Source organism: Colletotrichum chrysophilum (assembly GCF_026319265.1).
Source record: "Colletotrichum chrysophilum strain AFK26 chromosome Unknown scaffold_227, whole genome shotgun sequence".
In the NCBI taxonomy this organism is placed as follows: domain Eukaryota; kingdom Fungi; phylum Ascomycota; class Sordariomycetes; order Glomerellales; family Glomerellaceae; genus Colletotrichum; species Colletotrichum chrysophilum.
In genome coordinates this window covers 1-14,631 of record NW_026517514.1, presented here as the reverse complement: position 1 = coordinate 14,631, position 14,631 = coordinate 1, and the positions used below count along the sequence as shown (strand labels likewise).

Genomic DNA, 14,631 nt, shown 5'->3' with positions numbered 1-14,631 from the left:
CCTGACAAAGAAAAAATCGTCTTGCGAACTCAGACTAAAGACTGGAAGTGTTTGTGGAAAAAGGAAAAGAATAAAGAAGGACCTTGTTAAGTTGTTGAATCCCAACTAAACACTCTCGTGGTCGTGGATATGGCCGTGACTGTGGGTGTGGCCGTGGGTATGGCTATGGCTGTGACCATGGCTGTGGCTGTGGCTGTGGCCATTGCCAGCCTCGCTGCTGCTGGTCATGCCGTTACCACTCTTGGAAAAGTGTCTGACAACGGTCCGGCCGCTGCTGGAACGGCGTCTCTCCTGCTCGTGCAACTGCGTTCTCATCCTCTCCTCGAGCCTCTCCATCTCGCGGCACTTCTCCTCGTATCTCGCGATAGCCTCGTCACGCTCGCGGTCGGCGTTGTTGCGAGCGCTGATCGCCTTCTCCTTCTGCTCCCTCGACTCACGAAGCATGGTGCGCATGCTGCTGATTTCGAATTCGTAGCCGGAGCCGCCATCCTCGTACTCGGTGACGCTCTCGCAGACGTCCTCGTACCTGCCCTCCCAGTCGCGGCACTTCTGCTTAAGAGAGCCGCACTCGGTCGTGAGACTCTCAACCTCGACCTGCAGAGTAGCTGCGAGAGACTTGTGGCTCTTGATCTCAATCTCGTAGTCCTTGATCTTGGTCTTGGCGGTGTTAAACTCAAGCTGCAGACGCTCGATGCGCTCGGTCTTGGAGTGGATCTCCTCTTGAGTCTTGGAGAGCGTAGACTCGGTGTGGCTGAGAGTCTCCTGGATGATGACCAGCTGGCGGTGGATATCATCGGCGCGGCCGGAGTGGCGACCGCTCTCCTCCTCGACACGCTTCTTCTCAAGTTGAAGAACGCGGATCTCCTCGATCTTCTTGGTAATGGTCTCACGCAGCTCGGTCTGAATGATCTCGACGCGAGAGACGTCCTCGCGCAGAGACACGATCTCACGCTCAGAGTGCTCCCACTTGAGCTTCCACTTGCTGCTGCGATCCTCGGCCTCCTCCCAGCAGCTGTGCTCCTTGATGATGTCGCGCTTGAGCTTCTCAATGTGCTGCTCGAGCTCGGTCTTCTCGTGTCTGACCTTAGTGACGCGCTGCTCAGCCCTGGTGATGACCTCTTGGAACTCCTTGATCTCGAGCTGCTTCTTCTCGAGGCGATCCTCGAGTTCCTTGTTCTTGCGTCTGATCTCCTCGTGCCTGTGCTCATGCTTGCGCAGCCTCTCCTCGAGTTCGCTCTCGCGGTGGAGCCAGTCGTGTTTCTCCTTCTTGAGAACAGAGTTGAGCTGCTTGGAGTGGACAAGCTCCTTGTGGTGGGTGTCGTGCTTGGTCGTCAGCTCCTCATAACGAGAGAGCAGCTCGGTGTACTTCAGGTCGAGAGCATCACGGTCGCCACGAAGCTTGCCACACCTGTCTTCGAGCTCAGCACGAGAACTCTCGGTCGAGATCAGAGTGTGTCTCGTGGTCTCGACAGTCTTCTTCGTCTCCTCATGCTCGCGCCTGACGTGGCTGAGAGTGTCCTTCACTTGCGTAATCTCGTGAAGGAGGTGGCGGCACTCGGTGTCGCGCTCAGCAAGCTTCGTCTTGAACTCGGCAGTGCTGTTAACAGCGGCCTTGAGGTCAATGTTGAACTTGAGGATTTGCTTCTGGCGCTCTTCGTGCTCGTGGTGGTTGTGAGAGTGCTCCCTCTCCTTGATCTCGATGATCTCGGCAAACTCCTCAATGCGCTGGTGCATCCTGTCCATCTCAGCATAGCAGGACTCCCGCTCAGCGATGATCTTGCTCCAGACCTCCCTCAGGGAGGTGCTCCGGCGAGACATGTTGGCCATCAGCTCGGTGAGGGCAAAGAACTCGCCCTCGGCTTGAGCGGTCAGCTCCTTGGCCACTTCGGAGCTGTACTGCTTCTGGTAGCTGCCCCATGATGAAGTTCGGGTGCGGCTCAGGATGCGACGGGAGCTATGGCTGTGACCATTGGCGAAAGAGCGCGTGGAGCCCGTAGGGCTGGCGTCGCGAGAGAGGACGCCGTTGGGACGAGGCAGACGTCTGGTGCGGGACATCTCGAAGATGTGAGATGTGGCATCCGGGGAAGTAGACAGGTCCTCATCGAGGATGCTGTCCATTCCGACGAAGTCCTTGGGCATGAAAATCCCATTGGTGTGAGTGTCGAGGGTAGCCATTTCGTTGAAGTAAGGAAGCTCGTAAGCAAGGTTACGATTCAATGAAGTGCTGGATATCTCGGTCATGGGTGGGCAAGGATCGGATGAAGCGGGAAAGAGAAGACACAAAACAGGAGAATAACGATCCAGATATATAGTCATGGATGCTGTGTGAAGGACTTTTCGTGGGAGGAATTCCAGGATGAGAGGAGACGCCATCCGAAGGACCAACAACACAATGGTAGCCATTGATGGCTTCCCCGGGTATCCAGCTGTCTAGGAGCTGATTTCCCAAAACGGTGTTGTCGGCTGCCACAAACGCACTCGTCTCCACCAAAACGAGATAGGAGAGAGACAAAATCCCAGCTCTCTCCCTAGGGTCTTAGACAACATACTCTCTAGCTACCGTTGATCTCAACAATCAGCGTATCCTGAAGATTCATCGTCTCCGTTAACGGTATCATCCTGCCTGCGAGCATTGGCCAAATAGAGTGATTCCAGCAATTGCCCAAATGAATGTCTCATGACAAAAGAGAGGGAGAATCCCATCTCAGTAAATCATTCTCGGAAAGGCCTCTTGGGGAACGGCACGAGCCATGCAAAGATTCAAGGAGCAATAACCAATAGAAAGGGTTGTACCTGCTAAGTCGTGAAAGTTGTGTCTGTATCCAGGCGTATCCAGGTGGATGGTTGCGGGACACGCCAGCCACAGAACACAGATGTGAGACATCCCACGGACGGTCTCCCTTGCCCAACGCTCTAATAGGCTCGTTTACAACATGGCGAACCCAGAATGCCATAGTGACTTTTCGACGTGCTCTTTCGGGACAAGATCTCAATCATTTGACGCAGACCGAAGGAGGGGAGCTGTCTTACACGCGGCACTTGGCATTCGGAGGGGTCCTACGGTCATATCAAGCAACGAAGAAACCTGAGATGTCACTGCCCATCCAGAAAATACCGATCTAGCGGATATGATTCCATAGCTAGATATAAGCTATCACTTTGTCTTCTCTTCCAGCCAAGACCGGAGTTAAGAAGCTCGGTTGACGTTGAAGAAAGCAACCATTGAGGGTTCGGATCAATAGGGGAGTCCAGCCTCGGTATGCCTCTCGGATCCGAAGAATGATCTTCACGGAAAACTGCATTCCGGCATACCAGCAAAATGGAGTCGCCGCATTCAGCTCGGTCACCCCGCATGAAACACATGCGCCGCCTTGCGCGAACGTTCAAGACACCCCATTTCCCAATCTGTGGCTCACTTTGGCGATTATCAACAAAACGGGACATATTCTTCCGACCTCTACTCATTCCGCATGAGCCTGCGACATTCCAACTTCACACCGGCGCAGAGATCCAGTGATCAGCGAGACGTTTTGCTCAATGTTGACGATTCAGGATAATTTCTCTCGTCCTTGCCAAGAGGCTCAACAAACCCGACTTTTCATGTGCTCACGATACTCGGGCCGGTCCCAAGCATCTCTTCCGATGTGGCGCTGATGTCTCCGATTCAATGTCTGTTTGTGGGGATAGATGCTTCCTGTACTACGGATTAGGTCTTGATTCAACAGGAGTGAACCAAAACTGAAATTTGTTTTGAGACGCTCGACTAAAGCACATGTGATAGTTTCTTGTGAAAGTCATGCGAAGGACTGCTGATTTCTCATACATTATCCTCGGCGTCCGAGTCCGGTGTTGTTCTGGTAACAGTCGAGCGCAAGTCTAGACTATCCCGATTTTGATATTTTGGGTTGTCACCAATGTGTTTTGTTGTAGGTATGAGTTCGAGTGAGTAGCTGTCGAGGTAAACTGTATACAATCACTAAGGAACTGTGAAAATGAGCCCCGAGACCCGGACAACTATCCTTAACAATAACATCTCATTTGATCAATGAATCGCGTTGCTACATGATCTTGTCTTGGCCAAGAGCTCTTTCGCGAGAATTACCAGTCCTATCTGCCAAGCAACGCCTCAAAGAACCTCCTGAATGCTCCTCTACTAATGAAACATGAATTGAGAACAAAAGGAACGTCCCATGTGCCCCAGTCATGATCAAAATCTATTAGCCACCATGTTATGTGCCAAATATTCATTCATCGCTACCCATCTTTTGCACTGACGCTCTCCTTACAATGCCAGATCAGATTACTCTCCTAACATGTACGCCTGGTTCCCTCAATATCGCACAAGCAAACTAACGACAAAAAGCTTTTGTAAACCACGAGAGGGCGGAAGCTTTCCCGCCAATTCCAACAGACTAGGGCGGCACTTCCGCCTATCTGAAGCTACTTTCCAGATAGCGTAACCCTCGCCTCTCATGAGGCAGGTCCCAAATTTTGATTGGCATCCCAATACGTCAAATGTGGATTGACTTCGGGATTTGTGCCCCCATTGCCAGATTCCAGGGAAATATTTCAAGTGTAACACGTTATGCTCAACGGCCGGACCGGCCCGTTTACGGAAAAAGTTGCCCCAAGGAAATCAAGCTCCACCAAGGTGTCGACGACGCCTTGCGGTCGCCAAATCCAGAAAGAATGGCTTCCGTGGTGCTAATTTGACCGATACCTCCGCGGAGTTATGAAAGCGAGTCTCAATAATTAAGAGTCGCGCGTATCCAGAAACATTTTCCAAAAGTCTAGACAATCACCCACGTGAATGATTAGTTTTCCGCGGCAAACTCGGATAACACCCACTTTCGCCGTGCGGTCAAGAAACGGTCCCCAGCATGAAAGAGAATATACCGCAGCCAGCAGAGCGACCGCACAGCTCGGTTTCAGATGGTACGTAGCAAACAATTATTCAGGGTCGTAAGCACAGCTGACATAGTTCTAAGGCATAATGACCCACGCTGGAAGCACCGAATCTATCATGGACTATCCAGATGGCGGATTGAGAGCTTGGCTAGTCGTATTTGGCGCCTGGTGTGCCATGATACCTTCCATGGGTCTCTTAAACTCGCTCGCCGTCCTCCAGGCTTGGCTCGGAGAGCACGAGCTGCAAGGAATGCCAGAGTCTTCCACTGGATGGATATTCAGCGGCTATGCCTTCTTCCTGTTCTTCTGTGGCGCTCAAATAGGTAAGGCAGCCCGGAGCAAGTGTATGCGTATCGTTTTGAAATTAACAGCCCCAGGCCCTGTGTTTGATGCCCATGACATGCGCCTATTGATCATTCCCGGAGCTGTCGGCATCGTACTTGCTCTCGTTTTCATGAGCCTTTCATCCGGTAAGCCTCATAAGTTTCATGTCTCAGGCTACCTAGCATCATGAGTTCTCGATGATGATTTTAATTGTTGTCCAGAGTTCTACCAATTCTTTCTCTCGTTCAGTGTGCTTGGCGGGATTTCGTCGTCGTTACTGTACAATCCAGCTGTATCGGCAATCGGTCATTGGTTTCACAAGAAGAGAGGACTGGCCACTGGCCTGGCTTGCACTGCGGGAGGTGTGGGCGGCGTCTGGATGCCCCTCGTCATCCTCTACTTGGCTCCTCGCATCGGCTTCGGCTGGTCTATACGAGTGATAGCTCTCATATGCGCCATTCACGGGGCAGCGGCATGCTGCCTACTGACTAAACGGCTGAAACCTGAGAAGTCAAGAGGCTCTTCCATCGACCTCAAAGCCCTCAAGGACATTGACTGCGCTGCAGTGGCCCTTGGACTAGTTCTCGTTGAGTTTGCCGTCTTCATTCCTATCACATACATCTGCTCCTATGGTACTTACTCTGGGTTCGGATACCTCGACGCATACATGCTCAACCCCCTCCTCAACGTTGGCGCCGTTCCGGGTAGATTCTTACCTAATTACGTCGCTGATCGATTCGGTGTCATGAACACCATGTGTGCTATCACATTCTGCTGCATGGCATCGATATTTGGCCTCTGGCTTACAGCAAATGGGAGTCGGGCCATGACAACAGCGTTCGCCATCATCTACGGATTCTGGTCAGGAGCATCAGTGAGTCTTGCTCCGGTCGCCATTGGCTTGGTTTGTCGGACGGAAGACTATGGGAAACGCAACGGTACCGCATACACTCTTTGTAGCTTTGGTACTCTCATCGGGATTCCAATCGCTGGGGCGATTTTAGGAGCCGAGGGGGGCGGCTATCGGGGGTTGATAATATTCGCTGCGCTAGCCTATGTAATATCCTTGGCCGCTTACGTCTTTGGCCGTATACGATTAGGCGGGTGGTCGCTGATTAAGGCGTGTTGATAGGTCTCGGATCTGATGGTGTCTCTGGGGTTGGCATGATGGCTTGCGTCTGTGTAAATGGCATGCAGGAATCGAGGTTGGTGGGTAGATATGCCATGTGAGGATCTAGCCACCAAATTCTCTGAAAAGAATACGAAGTCTCAGGCCAGACGCAACTCTGATTTTACTTCGAGCTTGGCCACTTTGAGCACAAAGGTATGTGTACAGACATCTCTCGGCCAGAGCACAGATGAGCCAAGACTCAAGGAGAGGTTCTGAAGTCGCCATGCAGGCAGCAGCATGCAGGTGAGTTGACTTGGCCAATCACCTTCAACTATTGCTACTACTACGTCTCTCAACGTCTCTCATCGCAAAGCAATGAAACTTACTGATTTACTAGAATATGCTGCCAAGTCCGCCTTCGAGGGCTTGGATGCAGTCTAGGAAGCATCCTTCGTCATGTGCACCCACTCAGAGCTACCACGTTTGCTTCCGGTTTCTAGCCAAGCTAACACGTCAACGGCAGCTTCCTGATTCATCGTTGACAAATTGCCCATTCCGTGCGCGAAAGACCAAAGGCTTTACAAGTTTTTCTTGTCCACATGGCGCGGTATCGCCGGAAGGTTCGGCCTATGATGTAATAGTCTTTAGACAATCGAGCATGTCACCACACAGACCCGCTCCGACAGACCACTTCCGGCACACCACCCGAGCACCCTTCTCCACGGACATCCGTGTGATAAAACGGCGTCTATTCACTTGTCCGACGAACTGCTACCTCCTCAGACTCTTCAGGATTCGAATTCAAAAAGCTCTATAAACTGCCTATCCCTACCTGAGCTAGCTCACAAACTTGTCGTCATCAACGCATTCCAGAACATCTACCAGCCTTCCAGAAACGCACGAGTCATGTTCCTCTCCAACAGAGCACCAGCGAAACCGCTGCCCCGCTTTCAAACCAACACGCCGCTGGACTCGACCTTTGATAAGGACATCCGCGACGTGCACCTTATCTACGACTACGACGCCGAGGATGAGAATGGAAATCCGGAAAAATGGCGCTATGAGATGTGGTTCTTCTCCGAGGACCGCGTAGTCTACGCCATTCACGGTGGACCGATGGCGGGCCGCATAAACTACCAGGCCGCCACGTATCAGTGTATTCGCCCCGGCGAGCTATGGCAGGTGAACTGGCTCGAAGAGACGGGGACTGTCTGCTCGCTGGTCTACGACATTCCGAATCAGAAAATCTCGACTCTCATTTCGTTTTCGCGGGGTCATTGGGAAAATCCTCAGGCGGCGCACGGTGATAAGCGCAACCCCGGCGATTTGGCGCGGTGGAGGGTGCTTGCGAGGTTTGGACATCAGAGCGACAGGCTCATGCTGTCCGAGCAAGCGGACATTGTGGAAAAGTTCAAGGGCAAGGGGAATTTGGTACCTATTTCTGAGGATGCCATAACATTTTGAAGGAGATTCGAGTTTCGTTAGGTGTCGTTAGTAGCATGGGCGTAAAGGTACTTCAGCGAGGTTGATATGTGATATTTGAAAGGAAAATGAGAAACATACGTTGTCACATCACTTGAATGGGGCTTTTTTGGGAGGGCGCAAGCTTAGAGGTACTGTATTCTCCGTTCACTTTCATGCAGATGTGTCGGTTGTAATTCAGGTGCGCCTTCGCTCATTTGATGACACGAAACATCGACAACAAAACCGTGGCGGGACAGGTCGAATGCACATCTTGTGAAGGCGCAACTCGGATCTTGCCTTGCAAGCTTCTGCAACCCAGTATATACAATTCATTCTTGTTCTATTTACTTAGTCTGGATGAACATTGATTTTACCATTTATCCATCTCAGCCATTGGATCGAGAGCATTTATCGGCAAATCTTGGTTGGGCCAATGCCAGCCGGGTTCTCCAGCGTGCACTTAAGTCCCTTACAACAATCGTGAGGCAGAGGGTCGTTGTCGTTGCAAAACTCTGTGGTTGTAAATCAGCTCAATGTGAAATCATTGGAGGATCTAGAGAACAGGTATTACCATCCGCTCTTCTGCAATCTGCCTGACGAGGGAATAATTCCATGCCCGTAGTGTCACGCTGATATATCAGTCAGCATTCGGCGATGTCCACGAATGAGCATTTAAGGGGGTAAAAGGTCTTACTGGGTGAGGGACAGCAGCCGAAACAACGGCAATGAGAGTGACGATAACTGCAGTAAACTTCATATTGTTGGATGTGAATGAGATGGACAGGTGACAGACTCAAAGAATATTGTCTAAAAACGTGGAAGTACCGGACTTCAAGATTTTGAATAAGAATGAAGCTGCCTGCTTGTTTGATGACCAACTAGCTGGAACATTATGTCAGTTCAAGCGGCGATGTCTGCTGCTTTTGTACTTGACCGAATGCTTGGGCGCTTGATCGGCAGATCTTCTTTGAGAACACTTGACTTGGCTATTTTGGTGTTTTCGAGATAGGAAACTTCCTAATTCAAATGATTTACAAAGGAACACAGGAAGACTACCAGGATTTGACAGACGAAAGCTATTATAAAAAGTCGCCGTAAAGAATTAAGGTTGCTGTCAAACACAACTGGCAGGCGAAGTGGGCACTAGATGTGCATACCATGTATCGCAGCAAGTCAAGAAAGACTCTGAGCATGAGCTTCGGATACTGATTCACTCAGACTATTGGCTAACAGCAACCCTTAATTGATGACGGTATCCCCGAGCTGAACCGGACTGCCGGTACTGAGCGGCCGGAGTTGAGGTTCGTCTGAAACGGCCGTCTGAAACTCGCCTCCAAGAACTTAACCCCGTATTCCTGACTCAAGCCTTTACATATATGGCCTTATGGCTGTGCAGCTTAGGGAAAATGTAATCACAAAAGGAACATTCCGCCTGAAAAGAGCCACAGAAAAGCTAATGAAGCATAATAATTGATTGCTAGTGGGTCTGGTGGCCTAGGTATTGACATATCCAGCCGGAGACTTGTTCGCGCTCTCAACTCCGATACCGAGCCCGAACCTCGGGCATATTCTCGACTTCTACTCGGTGCAATTCGTTACGCAATGACGACAGGTAATGGAATTGTCCACAGGTTCGCTTGCATCTTAGTTGCCCAGGCGGTAAACCCAGGCTTTGTTGGGCGTCAGCGTTCCCTGAATGATATTTTCCCATGCCTTCTCAACTCCTGAGGAACCACCAACTCCAGTGCCCCAAACCAATTCCATATCTCCTAGGTACTTCTCCCCGACTGCTTTCTCGAATGCAGCTTCGTTTGCTTTGAAGAAGCTCTCCGCGCCTTCCGCCTCAACACCATCGTCAATGACCCAAGTCGTGTTCAGTTGAACAGGGACACCCCACTTCCCTCGCAAGCCCATAAGTGTCTGGAACTCATCTGGAGATTGCATTTTTGGCTCGCCGCCAATCAAGACCAGAGTGAAGCTTGTACCTTTCGGTAACTTGGCGGCCAGAGCTTCGCGGAGCCGCTCTGTGACTTCCACAGGGCCTCCGTTGTCAAATACCACAACGCGCTTAGGCTGGACACTAGTAATCCAGTCGATCGTCTCTTTAGCAGCAAGTTCGTCGTACTTCACATTCTTGATCTCGAAGGGAGCCTCGGGGGAAGGACTTAAATAATGAGACGAAGAAGTGGCGTTCAGCCATGCAAGAGGCCCATTGGTGTCCGGTTTACGGTTCCGGGCAAAGTTCCAGGTGATGCTCCGCCCCGTCCGGCTTGATGCGGAGAGGTTGACAACGACGGCGGAGCTCAGATCCCCGTCCTTGTCGGTCCACTCGCCACCATATTGGCCAGTTGGGTGAACTCCTTTAAACTCCGTCGGGAAGCTGAAGCGGTTAAGTACGTAGCCCGCGTTCCAGATAGGATACGCGTTAGCGAAAATGGCTCTGAACTCCTCTGGTTTAGCGGACTCGTCGACGAGGTTGTACCGGTTGTAGATGCTTCCGAGCTCCTTCCTGTGGTCGCTCACCTCGCGGAAGTGACCCTTGGGCTCGTGTGGTACGAGGTTGAGATCAACTTCGTGTGATGAGGTAGGCCAGTAGCCGTAGACAAGACTGCCGGAGGGGATGGCCTCGATGTTCGACTCGAGAACCCTGGCGAAACCCCACGCAGGCACGATACCCCACTCATCCCGGTTGTTATACGGGGCGGGGCCGTCGAGAGGGACGGGCCAGGTGGACCACCAATGGAGCATGTCTCCGAGCTTAGCATATGAGAGGTTGTTGGATGTGATGCCGATGAGAGTTGAGCGCGCCCGGATGGACGAGGGGGCTAAGGGGGGAAGAGACAGATTGACTGAGATTGTCTCATGTTTGGTGAGGTCCTTCTTGGAAATGACGTGAATTTCGGCCGCCATATTGCTGGCAGTGTGATGAGTGCAGTTGTGTGAGTGTGGCTTCGCTGGTGGTTGATTAACGATCAAACGGAACACAGTGAGAGGGGTTGTGGTTTTAACCCGAAGTTTAATCCTTGAGCTGCCGACAATTGCCAAGGGTCAGCAGCAGACCGAGCAGATGGGGCGGCATCAAAAGGGCATCTTACATTGAGTGTGAAGTAAGACCTAAACCGCATCAAGGCTTGGATTAAGCTTGTTAGTGGTCCCATCGCACTGAACCGGCTAGCCGGTTGGCGCCCGCATTTAATTTGAATCCGCTGGGCCACTGTCAGTCATCAGCGAAGAGTCATCCCTACAGGGGTCATAGTGGATGCAGTTTGAACCTTTCTCGACGAAAAAATCCTTCGTAAGCTGGTTTCACTTCCGATCAACTAACTGAATGTGTAGCTGATAGCCTTCTACGACTTTTTCAGCGATGAAAGTGCACACACTGTCATACTTGGATGATGTCCGGATGGGCCGGGCGTTGCGGGGTTCGGGAGTCACTCTGGCTGACGCAGAGCTCAATGAGCGGATAACAAAACCTAATACTGTGTACCACATGATACTTGGGGGCGAGCAATGCATCGAAAACTTGAGTACGAATCAATTGGATATGAAGTTGCTGTAAATTGGTTCAATTAAGGGAAAATTTTAAGCGGTACCGAACGCCTTCTGGTGCCCAACTAAGGTGAATCGGTAGTGAACCTTGTTCTCCTTGACCCTCTCAACCGCCTCCTTGCATCCTGCCTCGGAGATGTCAATAGTCTCAACCCATGGCTTGATGCCCTTCTCAGCGGCAAGCTTCAACAGCCCATCCATCTCCTGGTGGTTTCCAATATGACTTCCGGACATCTTAGCCGAGTTGCTGGTGAACAGGCCCGCAGGGAACTGGGGAAGCGGCTTATCCGGAAGTCCCACCATGTGAAAGTGACCACCGACGCTGAGCGTCGACAGGTAGGTTTGCAGATCAAACTCGTTGGTCATGTCGGAGCAGTTCAACATGAAGTCGAACTTGAATGCCCAGGGCTTCGCCCAGTCCTTTTCTGTCGTGTTGATGACGTCCTTGGCACCCAACTTCTTGCAGTCTTCGGCCTTGTCGGGCGAGTGCGTGAGGGCGTAGACTTCGGCGCCGAGAGCCTTAGCCCACTGCACTCCGAGGTGACCGAGGCCGCCGATGCCGACAATCGCGACTACGGAGCCTTTCCCCACACCGCCCCGGACAAGCGGGGAGTAGGTCGTCAAGCCGGCGCACATGAGCGGGGCCGCATCCTCGGACTTGAGCTTCTCGGGGATCTTGAAGGTGAAGTACTCGTGAGCGCGGATGTGACTTGCGAAGCCGCCATGCGCCTGGCTGCCATCCTCGTACTTTGCGTTATAAGTGTCTGGTTCTTTAGTTAGTCTTTCCTTCGGGAGCGGCCGAAAAATCCATGTCAACGTACCAACGAGGTGAGGGCAGTAGTTCTCGTTCTGATGCTTGCACTGCTCGCACTTCAGGCACGCCCACACCTGGGCTCCCACGCCAACCCTGTCTCCAACCTTGATGTCCTTGACACTTTTGCCAACGGCGATCGCCTTACCGACAACCTTGATGGCTTTTAGATCTTGCACACCCGTCTTAGATGTTCTACAGTAGACTTACCTCGTGGCCGACACACAACGGACCCTCATATTCACCCCAACCGCCAGTAATGGTGTGCACGTCGGATCCGCAGACACCACAGCACTCGATCTGCACGTCAATGTCGTGATCTTCGAATGGTTTCGGTGTGAGGGTCTCCTTGCTGAACTTGTTCCATGTTTTCGGACCCTGGGTGCAGAAGCCCTGGAATTTTTCGGGGTAGCTCATTCTGATTAGATTGGTGGTGGTGATGATATCTAGAATATTGTTCGAGAATATATGCCGATGTGTTTTTGTCTTTGCTATGCTTCAAAGTGCACTCTTCTTCTACTTAAATACGGCCAGATTTCGCGATGACGCTCGAATTTCCTCAGACCTGCCCGCCTCTGAGCTGATCATGCTGCAAGCTGCTCAGGTCAGGCAATAGACCTCGGTCCTCTGCCTGCCGCAAATTATCCATCGGAGAACACCCATCGAAAAGTGCCATCCGATGAATGACGTCTATGAGTTTCTCAATGTCTCGAGGGTCGCCCCACCGAAGCGGCGTCTCGGTCCATGCCGAGAAGGTCGCGCCAACGCAGCTCCGGGTGTAGCTCACGCCTTAGCTCCGAAAGGCTTGGCTTCCAGACCGCTGATAACGAGCTAGCTTCCCCCTGGGGTGTCAATCTCCTTCCCGAACGGGACGTGTCTCAAAGCCTCATGACGCCAACCTTTTCTCATCATGTTGGGTTTGACGGTGTCACGGTGGAAATACGCCGAGACTTGAGCCTCAGGGAAGTCGATCCGGAGTGAAAGTCCCGATTCCACGGCAGTCCGCTTACCAATGCATACTTGCACAGAGGAGTTCACTCCGTGGTACTGAGCCAATCAAATTGATGAGGTGCCTAATACCGGACCCGCGGTGCGATCAGGCTACCCTTTGAAAAAGAGGACTGACGTACTTGGAGAGGAACAATTGCCGGGCTCTTTAGTCTACATGCGTAGCTTAGAGGCCATGACGGGACCTCATCTAAACCACGTGGACCTTTACTCCATGTGGTAGCGAAAAGCCAAGCAGCGTTTAGGTGAAGCGACGTCAAAAGATTCACCAGCGTTCTTGGAATTCAGGTCACAGGTTTTGGAGATCCTGCCTCGACCCGTTCCCAGCCCTAAAGCCAAAAGGCTCATCTATTCATGTGCATACTCACTCATAGATCGAGAGCACGCACTGGAAGACTTGCAGTACATTATCAAATACAAAGAACATAAGAAACCCAAAGTCTGGTCGCAGGAGATGCCCCTCTTTATACTATACTTTTAAAGTCCACCTATTTTACCTGACAACAAGTAAGTATATGAAAATTCAGGCAACCTAAGGATATACCTAGGAGTCACCCAAAGCCCTTGACCCCTGATTCAAAGTCATGGGTTTTATTTGCCTGTAGGGCCTCAAAAGATTCAGTGGTTATTCGTCAGTCGTCAGAGCTGTTGTGATTAGTTAGTGAGAGGGGTCATTGACATACATATTAACGGCCCAATATGATCTATCAGGAAAATGGTGTTGTTTTTGACAGCGTCAACATTTTGGACTCCTCGGGGACGGCCGTCGCAGCGACTATGACAACCAGGCATTCGCAATGTAAACCTGTTTCTCAAATTTGGTACGATTATGACAGCCTTTACCAAGTAACATCACAACACTTTCATGCGCTGACTCTAGGCCCAGTACTTGTCATTACCACTTCCTGTAAGGTAGACCGCATTCGAGTTCTAGACCAGGTCAATCCTGATATTCGATCACTTTGCCAACTGGAATGGAGTTCTATGACCTTTGCGCCTTCATTTCGAAATTATCATCAAAAGGATTTATGATAGCTCACAATGAAAACGATGAAATACTCCCCGTCGTGCGCGAGACTGGTTAGACTCGTATGATGTCTTGCATCTCAGCTCGCCACGTTACCACGGGCTGGCTGGCCAGCCTAAGACAGCTCCCTTGAATTTGATTTAAGGAGAGTGCCGTCCCGTAATTGGTGTCTTGTGTCTAACTGAATATCGTTGCATATTTCAAAAGTGCCATAAATCATACACATAGGCGATACGAGAAATCAATACAAATACACATGGTTCCTCGCATAAAATACTAGATGGTTCCTAGTGTTACGGTCAGCTATCCGACAGTAGGGTCTGCTAACAGAAGTTGGGGATTGACGTTTAAACAGTACACTGGGGTCGTGGTCGTAGGTCGTAGGTCGTAGGCTGTAGTAGATCAAGTCTTCAGAGGCTAAGGTGATCA

At 51.2% G+C, this 14,631-nt stretch overlaps 4 protein-coding genes across 4 annotated transcripts; 1 reads left to right on the top strand and 3 right to left on the bottom strand.

Annotated features, from left to right (window-relative positions):
• Positions 1-105: 105 nt before the first annotated feature.
• COL26b_013396 (uncharacterized protein) lies at positions 106-2,241 on the bottom strand (the record flags this gene model as incomplete). Its single annotated transcript, XM_053186012.1, has 1 exon — positions 106-2,241. One exon carries the CDS (start codon positions 2,239-2,241, stop codon positions 106-108), a length of 2,136 nt encoding a protein of 711 aa, XP_053030039.1.
• Positions 2,242-6,640: 4,399 nt separating this feature from the next.
• COL26b_013395 (uncharacterized protein) lies at positions 6,641-7,807 on the top strand (the record flags this gene model as incomplete). Its single annotated transcript, XM_053186011.1, has 2 exons — positions 6,641-6,646; positions 7,217-7,807. 2 exons carry the CDS (start codon positions 6,641-6,643, stop codon positions 7,805-7,807), a joined length of 597 nt encoding a protein of 198 aa, XP_053030038.1.
• A 1,644-nt stretch (positions 7,808-9,451) lies between these two features.
• Positions 9,452-10,717, bottom strand: COL26b_013394 (uncharacterized protein; the record flags this gene model as incomplete). Its single annotated transcript, XM_053186010.1, has 1 exon — positions 9,452-10,717. One exon carries the CDS (start codon positions 10,715-10,717, stop codon positions 9,452-9,454), a length of 1,266 nt encoding a protein of 421 aa, XP_053030037.1.
• A 672-nt stretch (positions 10,718-11,389) lies between these two features.
• COL26b_013393 (uncharacterized protein) lies at positions 11,390-12,584 on the bottom strand (the record flags this gene model as incomplete). The annotated part of the gene is made up of 3 exons (XM_053186009.1): positions 11,390-12,120; positions 12,178-12,352; positions 12,378-12,584. The coding sequence occupies 3 exons, from the start codon at positions 12,582-12,584 to the stop codon at positions 11,390-11,392; spliced, it is 1,113 nt and encodes a 370-aa protein (XP_053030036.1).
• Between the last annotated feature and the right edge of the window lie 2,047 nt (positions 12,585-14,631).